Source organism: Vitis riparia, chromosome 3 (genome assembly GCF_004353265.1).
Source record: "Vitis riparia cultivar Riparia Gloire de Montpellier isolate 1030 chromosome 3, EGFV_Vit.rip_1.0, whole genome shotgun sequence".
NCBI lineage: Eukaryota > Viridiplantae > Streptophyta > Magnoliopsida > Vitales > Vitaceae > Vitis > Vitis riparia.
In genome coordinates this window covers 18,720,204-18,731,151 of record NC_048433.1, presented here as the reverse complement: position 1 = coordinate 18,731,151, position 10,948 = coordinate 18,720,204, and the positions used below count along the sequence as shown (strand labels likewise).

General features: G+C 27.9%; 1 protein-coding gene across 1 annotated transcript; it reads right to left on the bottom strand.

The window, feature by feature from the left end:
- Positions 1 to 2,316: 2,316 nt before the first annotated feature.
- Positions 2,317 to 3,426, bottom strand: LOC117911020 (putative disease resistance protein RGA4). The gene has a single exon (XM_034825188.1). The coding sequence runs from the start codon at positions 3,424 to 3,426 to the stop codon at positions 2,317 to 2,319; it is 1,110 nt and encodes a 369-aa protein (XP_034681079.1).
- Positions 3,427 to 10,948: the final 7,522 nt, after the last annotated feature.

The following is a 10,948-nucleotide window of genomic DNA, read 5'->3' as shown; positions in this document are numbered from 1 at the left end:
TGGGTTTGAATCAAGCTTGAGATTTCTGACTACTTGCATGATTACTTGCATGAGTTGATTAGCCATTGCATCCCCACTCCAAACCTGGTGAATATATGTATATGGTCTCAAATCAAATCCAATATATGATATGATAAATAGAATATATAGAAAGTGATTGCAACTCAACTTACTATTATCTTAATGGGCCGACCTTTTGATTCCCAAAATGATAAATAATGATGGACTTCGTTGAATACATCGTGAAAAAGAAGCTTTGATACATCTATCACCTGATGATGAAAAGGAAACTATCTCATTAAATGAATCTTTTATCATAATATAAAAAGGTTATGTTTTAAAACCAAACCCTTTCTTCATAATATGAGGTGATGCAATGCCATGATAACAAAAGCTCATTTCCCAATATAGCATCATCTTCAAGGTTGACCAACACCATCGGCACCACATCACGTACCTCCCAAGATGAATACCTGTAACAACAATTTTAAAGATTTAAATAAAATATTTAAAAAGATTTTATACATATTTAATTTTAAAATGGTTTTCACATAAAATTAAATAATTTTAAAGGAAAATATTAAGAAACCGGAACTCCTATATTTATTTTAAAAAATGGAAACCATATGTGATAGCATATTTCGATTTTCATTTTTTTTTAAAAAGGTACATTTTCAATTTTTATTTTGTTAAGAGAACTGACAAGGAAAAAGAATCACCTTATGGAATCCAAAATATTAAAATATAAATATGAATATTAACAAAATACGATATGAGGTTTATTTGAAATCAAATGTTATTTGGAAAATATTGTATAAAGATTTTACTTTCTTTATTAGACTATAAATTATGATAAGTTGTTATACTTTTAGATATTAATTTATTTTGTGTGTTTAACTATAAATGTATTAAAACGCTTTATTATACCTTAAAATAAAAAATATAACAAAGAAAATAAAAATAATAATGAAAATATCCAATATCATAATAACATTTTGTTTCCAAAGTTGATAAAAGTTGAAATTAGGTCCAACTAGAAAATCTGAAAGACAACAACAACTAATAATAAGCTTGGTTTTAATGACGTATTTAGGGAAAAGTCCGAAAATAAATAAATAAAAATATATAATTATTTTATTTATGAAAAATACTAGAATAGAAAATTTGTGTTGTGAATGAGATTTACTACAAGATTCATCCATTATCAAAAGCAATTTTTGTGCTACGTTAAAACAAAAACCAAATTATTTGTCCAATTTATGATTATATGGATTGACAAATTATATAAATTCTATTAAATCACGTATTGTTAGGCGGGTTGGTGAGAAGTAAATAAAAACCAAAAATACCAAAAATATACGTAAGAGGCTATAAAAATTTAATTTAAGCAACTTGTACTTAAAAAATATCTTTCACATGAAAATAAATAATATTACAGAAAAATATTAAAAAATGGGAAGTCCTATTTGTTTATATTCTTTTTATATTTTCATTTGAAAAATAGAAATATTGTATGATAGCATATTTGGATTTTTTTTTTTTTCAATTTTTCGGAAAAGGTGAGTTTACAAAAGGAAAAATCGAAAACACTAATTTGACATTTTCAAAACTAAAAATTTAAGGCTATGTTTGGTTCCCAAAAAATTTGAGGAAAAATGTGAGGGAAAGAAAATAAAGAGGAATAGTGGAAGGAAAAAAAAATGAAAGAAAATAAAAAATAGATTTAAAATTAAAAAAATTATTTTTATATATTTCTTTGAACTCATTTAACTTCATTTCCTCCATTATATAAAGATTAAATAATTTTAAAATGTATAAATTTTTAACTAATTTTAATCATATTTAATTATTTTTTTGAAATTTTATAGTGAAACCAAATATGAGAAAACCATTTTTTTTTATATTTTTTTTTTCTTTACTTGATATTTTCTGGGAGCCAAACATAAACCTAAATAAAACAAAAGCTGAAACAAAAAAGGAAAAAAAAAACTTTATGAGATCTATAATATAAAAAATAAGAATATTATAAATATAATAGGAATATAAATATGAACAAAATATGATCTTTTATATATGTATATTGCCTTTTCAATTATACTAAAAAAAAAATAAGAAAATGAATTAACAAATAAAAGTTGAAATAAAATTTGGTAAAAATTGAAATAATGGATTTTGTTTTGACAATTAACAAATAACTTTTAAACCTTTATTTCATAACATAAAATTTTCTAAATCATATTTCTATACTTTTAAATGAAATAAATTATGAAACCATTAAAATAAATAAAAACCAACAATACCATAAATGCTCAGATATTACCTGTCTCCCAGGATCTGGTCTTCAATCATTGGTGCCAATGTGTGCATTGCTAATGGGAGGCCATCACATTGCTGTATAACCTCATCCTTCAATTTCGACTTATATCTTCCAAGTAAATTCAAACAGTAACTGAATCGCGGTATGTGCTCCAGGGATTTTAATGAAGGCTGCACGTGATACAAATTGTGAGGGCCCACCATCATTCTTGCTTTGTGGGGTAGTCGGCTGGTGATGATGACACGCCCATCGCCAGTTAGAGACTTCAACTTGTCCTTTAACTTGAAATACCAGTGGATGTTGATGTCCCAGATGCCGTCCAACACTATCAAATACCTTTTACCCTTCAAAGCTTTCCCAAGATTCTCCAACAGCTCTTCTACTTCTATTTCTACCCCATCAGCCACCACTGCTGCTGCCCCGCACTGCTTCAATATGTCTTTTATCATCTCCTTGAAGTCCACATCTCCACTCAGTTTCGGGAATAAGCAGATCCAAATTCTGTTATCCCGTAGATACCCATCGATTTTAGTAAAAACCAATTGGGCCAGAGTGGTTTTACCCGAGCCCCCAATCCCCACGATTCCAATTTCCTGAAATCCTTTCCCAAAATCAAGTCGATCAACAATTTCATTTCTTTGTACATAAAAACTTCGAAAATTGTAGGGATGAAAATTCTCAGGGTTTGGTCTTGGAATAACTTGTAAGGAGGTGGAGGATGAACTTGCGGCCATGTCATTCATACCAGGAATAATGGCATCAGCCGGAGCAGTAAGCTTTCTCTTTACTTGAACCAACAACCTTCTGGTTTTGCATAAAATCCAATGCTCCGCCAGAGTGTATCCATGCATCGGACCATCCTTCTTCTTTCGGGGCTCACGCTTCTCCGACAACACCACGCACTCTTCTAATGCGCTGATGGCGTTGTATAGACAATTCTTCAATCTGATGGGTGTAGATGCCGTGATGTCCTTTGCTTTCAACACATCTCTAATCTGTAGAAAATGAGCGAGAAGGGGGATCTCATTTTCCCCGGAGTGTTCCTCCTCCGCGTCTTCCAAGTCCAGAATGAACTTGTTCTTCAAGAACTGCAAATGATCAGCAGACATTTTGTTGATGATGAGGCAATTAGATGTATTTGCTAAAAATGTGGGTGTTTATGGTCTCAAATCTGAGTCTTCCATACATATGTATATCTTTGATTTTTTTTCTCTGTGAAGAAAGAATATTCTTGTGTTTGAAGAAGGGGAAAAGAACAAACAACAGGGAAAAGAAAATTAGGTTGAAAGAAAAGAAAGCTCTTTATTCTTTTGTATATACCTCCGCGCTTAAGCAAAGAAATCAATGGGGTTTGACGAATATGCATTCCTTTCGCCATTAGCAAAGAATAATCCTCTTTATATTTTCCCCACCTCACAGGGTGCTTGAGATTCTTCCTTGTTTTGGGGAAAGAATTTATAAGAATAAAGAAAAGTAAAAGGAATAAATTAAAAAAAAGTAAAAGTGTTTACCTATATGTGAAGGAAGGAATTCTCTTTTTATATTTTGTAAGTATTTATGCTTATAATTTCCTCTTTCTTAAATAAAGAATCCTATCTAAAATTTTCTAATAAAAAATACTAATACATATATATACATATATTTTTCTAATGACTAGAAATATAGTCTTTTCTTTTCTTAAATAGTATTTTTCTAATAAAAAATACTATTTAAATAAAGATTATAAATGGTGTGACTATAGTAAATGATTGTAGACTTTTTTTTTGGTATTCTAATTTTTTTAAACATAATTAATGGAAATAGAATGATAAAGTACTAACTATAAGATTAAATATATAAGTCTTATTGATTTTGATAATTTTTTTTAAAAAAAAACATGAATTCAATAGAAAAAAATTCTATTATTTAAAAAATGATAATTTATTTAAACGTAATTATAAATACAAGTCTTGACTAATGTTTAAAAATTAAATAAGAAATTTGTTTTGAAAAAAGTTTTGGAAGTAGTTTATATTTATAAAATTCAATAATCTCATCAATTTGTTTTACCAAAATGTTTAAACCTTTTTAGTAAACAGTTAAACTTTTAATAAAAAAGTTTTATAGTTTTTTTTTTAAAAGGAAAATTTAAAAAATAACTATATATTTAAGAGATACATATGATTTTGTTAAATATATCATGCAAATTCTTTTTATTGGAAGAAAAATCTATTTTTATTAAGTCTGTTGATTTTTTTTTGCTGAACATTATTTAAGAACTACATGCACATAGAAGCAGAGCGACAAGCTTTTTATTTTTTGTTTTTTTTTTTTTTAATCTCTCTTTCCATTTATCTTAAAAATATAAATATATTTTTTATATTTAATTAATATACAAAAGATATAAGAAAAAGTTAGTTACCAAAATGATCATAATTTAGGGTTTTCATATTCTTAACAATGGATTAAATGAAATTTGAAAATAAAATATTGAATTATGTTCATGAATATCCTATAAGGCTAAGATACCAAGTTGGTTAGCATCTTAATGGTTATTAGGCATGACACAGGCTCGATTTCTCATAGTGGCTCTCTCTCCCTGGCGTTGACTGGTCAAAAACAAAGGACATGACTGGGCAAGGGAGGCTCGGCAGCAATCATTCCTTTTCTTTTTCCAGCATTTTTTTTTCCTTCTTTTCTCCACCTATAGCTCTCCAAACATCTCCGCTACCCTCTTCCCCTTGCAGAGGCCTTTCATCAGCTTTTTGCCTCCAATCCGCGGCCCACAGATTCTCTCTTCTAGCTCTTTCTTTTCCCTATTCTCTACGACTCCCTTTCTCCTTTTCTCCACTGTAACCCTCCTCTGATCTTCCATTTTCTTTTTCTATAAAGGCAAAAACCCCTAAACCAGAGAGAACCAAGACAGACAACCCACCAAATAAAGCCCAAGAAACCTCACCAGTCCCAGAGAAATCTTCAAAGACACAGTTCCAAAGCCCGTTTAGTCCAAGAACCCAGGAAAGAGTTCCAAACAAACCTCTAAACCCTCCATCCATAGTTGCTGAAAATAAAGAAAAGAAAATTGCTTCAAAAACCCAAGCAACCTAGAGAGATCCCCAGAGTCTCGAAAACCTCACCTCACTGCTCTCGTCCCAAAATCAACCCCAGACCATAGAGCCTTAGTTTGAAAAGTCACTTCCCTGGAAAAGGGTAGAGTGGGCGTCATAGAGTGAATGAAGAAGAGAGGTGGGGTCCATGTTATGATGGAAAAGTCTGGTTTTATTTTGATGGGCATATTTTTAGTGGGTCGCATAGAAGAGAAAAATAGTTGAATGGTGAGGATATTGCCCAATATGTAAAGAAAAGACGGTATTTTGATGGACATTTTAGTATGTCCCACCAAAGAGAGAAAGAGATGAATGGTGAGGTTAGAAAAGGTATTTTATATGTGTATAATATAAAATATTAAATAAAACAATGAATAAAATAAAAATAAAATGGTCCCATATGAATCATACATGTAGGAAGAAAACGAGAGTTTTATATTCCATTTCTATTACTTTATCATTCGATGTATGATATAAAGTTTTAAAAAAAATGGAAAATAGGAATCCTAAAAAATAATTAAAATTTGAAATAATTAAGTTATAAAAGTAGATGAATTTGATAATGATCCTAAAAGTCATATTATTTTTGGTTCAAAGAAAAATATAATTGCAATCCAACTTCGTTTTCCTAAAATTTGGTTGAATTCGGATTAATATAAGCTAAACTTTTAATTGGTCCAGTTAATTCGAGTTTGATCAGATTAGACTCGAGTTAGTTGGCTTAATTAGGTTGTATGATTCAAATCCATATGTGGTTTTTTAAAAACTTCATATTATTAAACATAAACATGAGATGTACTCGTAACAAGTTTGAGTTATATATTTATATACCTATTTTAAGGATATGTTTGAGAAGGTGTTTAAAAATAGTTTTTTTAAAAAGTAATTATTTAATGTTTTTTAAAATAAAAGTCTATTTAAAAAGTTAAAATGTTTTTTAATTTATAAATAGTACTTTATTTATAATAATTTTGTATAACTAATTTTAAAAATAGTCCCTAAAAATAATTAAAATATATCTACGAAAAAGACTTTGTTTTAAAAACAATGCTCAAAAACTTGTTTTCTAAACAACTAATAACCAAATGAGCTACAAATGTAAGAGGAGAAAACACCATACAAATTTAAGGGAGATAACTAATAAACACGGATTGTCATATCAAATACTGCCTCTTTCGCCATAACATATATATTATTTATTACAAGCCTTCCTTTTTTGGGGAAGAAATTTAATGTGTTTGAAGGAAATGGATAAAAATAAACAACAGTATAAAAATAAATTAAAAAATATAAAAAATTAGAAATACAGCTAAAGATAGAATATAAAAAAAAACTATAAAGATTGACATTTAAATAAAGTTTTAAATATTTATTTATTAATTAAGCATTGAGATTTTACATGGGTTTTAAGTAAAATTTATATTTTAATTAATTGGAATTAATTATTTTTAACTATTTAGGTTAGATGTATTTAGTAAAAATGTGGGGATTTATGGTCTTTTTTCAAATTTCAATTTCCCATACATATGTTGTGTATATCACTTTTTTTTTTTTTTTTTAATCTACAAAGAAAGAATATTTGCTTTTGAAGAAAGATCAAAATAGGAAAAGGAAAATTAAGTTAAAAAAGAAAAAAGAAAAAAAGAAAGCTCTTTATTCTTTTACATATAGCTCTCTTAAGCAAAGAATCCTCATTAGACTTTAACACTTTTACATAAGATCAATGATCATGCAGCCTCTCGTAAGCAAAGAACCCTCTTTATACTATATTTTGACGATGAATTTGTGTTATTTCATATGAATAGAGGAAGAAGTTTCTAACTCTCAACTTTTAAATATGTTTTAAATTTATATTTTCATGAATTCAATTGGTTATTACAAAAGTACTAATTTTACCCAACTCAAAGATTGCTTGAGATTCTTTACTAAATTTATATCGGAGAAGAAGGTTTCACAAGATAAATCTTCCATATTGTAAGTAATGTTCTTTAATTAAGCAAATGATGGTCATGAATCATAATGCTTCCATTCAATGAGAAAGAATGTCTAGAGCCACTGATTATCTTGATTGGTATCTATGGATGTGACCCACCAAATGGGACACATTTTGAGAAATGAGAAGGGGAACATGACCCAAAAGAAACAAGTGAAGGACTCCAGGATACCATTTTATGGTATTGAAGTAAAGAACTTGGGACAAAGGCTACTTTTACTTTTCCAACTTTTAAAATTAACCATCCTTTCATGACTCCTTGGTTGGTGTTGGAGTTGGTTCCATGAACAAAGATTGAAAATTAAATTTGATCCATAAATAACTCTTAAAATTAAAAATTACAAGTAAATTGAAAGGGGATTTTTTTTTTTTAAAAAAATTGAATACAAATATTTGACCAATAAATCAAACATTCTTTTTCAAATGATAGAAGTACTAAAAAAATTTAGTAAAACAAATTTTGAAATTTTATGAAATTATTGAAAGATTATAAATATAAGTCTTATTGATTTTGATAATTTAAAAAGAATTAATTCAATAAAAAGATTCATCTAAAAAATATTTTAAAATAACAATATTGTTTTTATGAACAATTCAATAATGTTAATGATAAAACTCATAAATATTAGTTTAGATTTCCATATTTTTTTTCAGAATTAAATAGAAATTTTTTTAAAAATTAAATTGATTTTGAGAAAGATTAGTTTCACTTAGACTTTCAAAGGTTTGATTTAAATACACCTAATTATTATTGATTTCCAATTTTATTAGTTAGCACTTTTATAGGTGTATTTCATATATAAAATTTATTTTATAAAAATTTTAGATAGGTGTATTTAACAATTCTCAAAAAATATTTTATTTTTTTAAAAATAAATTTTATATGTATAATACAAATTCTATTTTTATTTATTCATCTTCCACTAAGGGATACAATATGGGATGCCCAACTAAAAAAAAAATAACAAGAACATGTGATGCCCCCTAAATAATAATAATAATAAAATAATAATAAAATAAAACATTTATTGACAAGAAGAAAACTAATCTCAAGCTAATTTTGTCCTCTTAGCTGGGCACTTCACTTTTTGAAATGAAGTTTTTGTATTTTTCCTTTAACATTTTAACTTGTCTATTGCTTTTTCCTTTTTTTTTTTTCCTCTTTGAACAAAGAGATTTCTTATGTATGAAGGAAGGGGGAAGGACAAACAACAAGTAAAGCAAAATAAAGTTCAAATAAAGGAAAGTTGTTTGTTCATTTGTAAATAACTGTCAACTCAAACAAAGAATTCTCATTACATTTTTATAAAGTACTAATTAAAAATAAATTTCTTTGTGAAAAATTTTCCCTCAAAGGTACATTTGACCCAAAAAAAAAAAAATCTTAAAAAAAAAATGACGTACATATTAGTTCAAAAAAGTAAGAAAAATTTAACTAAAAAAAAAAATTGAATGCAAAAATTTGACCAATAAACAAAACAATTGTTTTCAAATAATACAGGCACTAAACACTTTCAATAAAACAAAATTTGAAATTTTATGAGATGATAGATTGTAAATATAAGTGTTATTGATTTTGATAATTTTTTTTTTAAATTAAAAGATATTCTAAACATAATAATTTATTAATTAATGTTAGTAACAAAAATTATAAATGCAAGTCCTGATTTCACTAAAATATAAAAAATTAACTATTTTTTTGGAAAAAGTTTTAAAAGTAGTTTATAATTATGAAATTCAATAATTTCATTAATTTGTTTTACATAAATGTTTAAACTTTTTAATAAACAGTTCATAATTTAATTAAAAAATTTATAGTTTTCTTTTTGTAATAACTAGGATAAGTTAAATTAAAAAAGATAAAAAGAAAATTTAGAAATTAACTATGTATTTTAGATAAATATATGATTTTGTTAAATATATTATACAAATTGCCTTTTTTTGGGAAAAAAATCTATTTTTTTTTCTTTAAATTCCTAGATTTTTTTTATTGGACATTGCTTAAGAGTTAAATTATTTTCTTCTTTGTTGGCAAAGACTTGTAAAGAGGCAAGTTTTTCTTGTTCTTTTGTTTGAATTTCTCTTTCCATTTATGCAAAGGAAGTTCATACCATTCCTTCATTCCTAATTTGGAGGCTTTGTGGCTTATAAAAAGAAGCCCACATCAATTCTTTATAAAAAAGTTTCTGCTAAAAATTAAATTTCACCTACAAACAACTCTTAAAATTTAAAATTATTCAAAAACAAAAAGAACAAATAATAATTAATTTCATGTAATATAACATGAGATGTACTAGTAGCAACTGATGGAAAAAAAATAATTTAAACATGCTATAACAATCATTAAATAGCAATTAGATCATAAGCGGAATTATAAATAGATAAAAAACATACCTCCCGCCATTGCCATTCTACAGGTTAAAATGTGCTTTCGATTTTCGAGTTTCAGGTGCTTTTAAACCTTTCTCAACCTCCACTTAGATGGTGTTTTTGAAAAACTGAAAGAGATTGCAGGCTTAGGGAACCTTACCCATTAGTGTTCTGCCCCATTTTAAAGACTCTCTCCATCACCGAGTCTACTTGGAGCGTGCACAAAACATAGGGTAGTGATGCGAACATGGTTCCAAGTATGAATCCTGGTTCCTAAATTGATGGAATGATGTGGACCACATTCTGAATCACGTCTTCGGTTTATTACCGAAGATGCAGGAGAAATAAAATCCCAACATTCTCCCACTTGGTCCATATATTCCATCATTCATCATAGCAAGAAACAAAACACATGAATCATGGCGATAGGTCCTCTAAAATCGAGTATTATCTTCCATGTATCACAATGCATCATGTCTCTTAAACACTAGCCCATATGGCTTAATGAATAAACCCTATGTTTATTCTAGGTCCAAACATTAATGATATTTCTCAATAAACGAATAAAAGTGTACACAAAGAAAATCAAATATGAGAAAACATCACAAATAGAGTTTCATTGAAAATAACATTCGTTCTTACAACGAAAATCACATTAAGAAACCAAGTCCCAATCTATCTACATGATCCTTAAATTTCAACGGTGGCATGCCTTTAGCCAAAGGATCAACAATCATCAATTCAGTGCTAACGTGTTCAATAACCATTGTTTTCTCTTTAACATGTTCTCTTATGGCTAAATATTTGATGTCGATGTGCTTGTTTTGACTGCTACTTTTGTTGTTCTTAGCCATAAAAACTATAGTTGAATTGTCACAATATATCTTCAATGGCCTAGAAATTGAATCCACAACTCTAAGCCCAGAAATGAAACTCTTTAACCTTACACCATGTGAGGTAGCCTTAAAACAAGACACGAACTCAGCCTTCATAGTGGAAGTTGCAATCAAAGTTTGCTTTGCGCTTCTCCAAGAAACAGCTCCATCGGCTAGCATAAAGACATATCTTGAAGTTGATTTTCGCGAATCAATGTAGTCAGCATAGTCCGAATCAAAGTACCCAATCACTTCCAAATTATCAGTCCATCTATACATAAGCATGTAGTCTTTGGTCCCCTGAAGG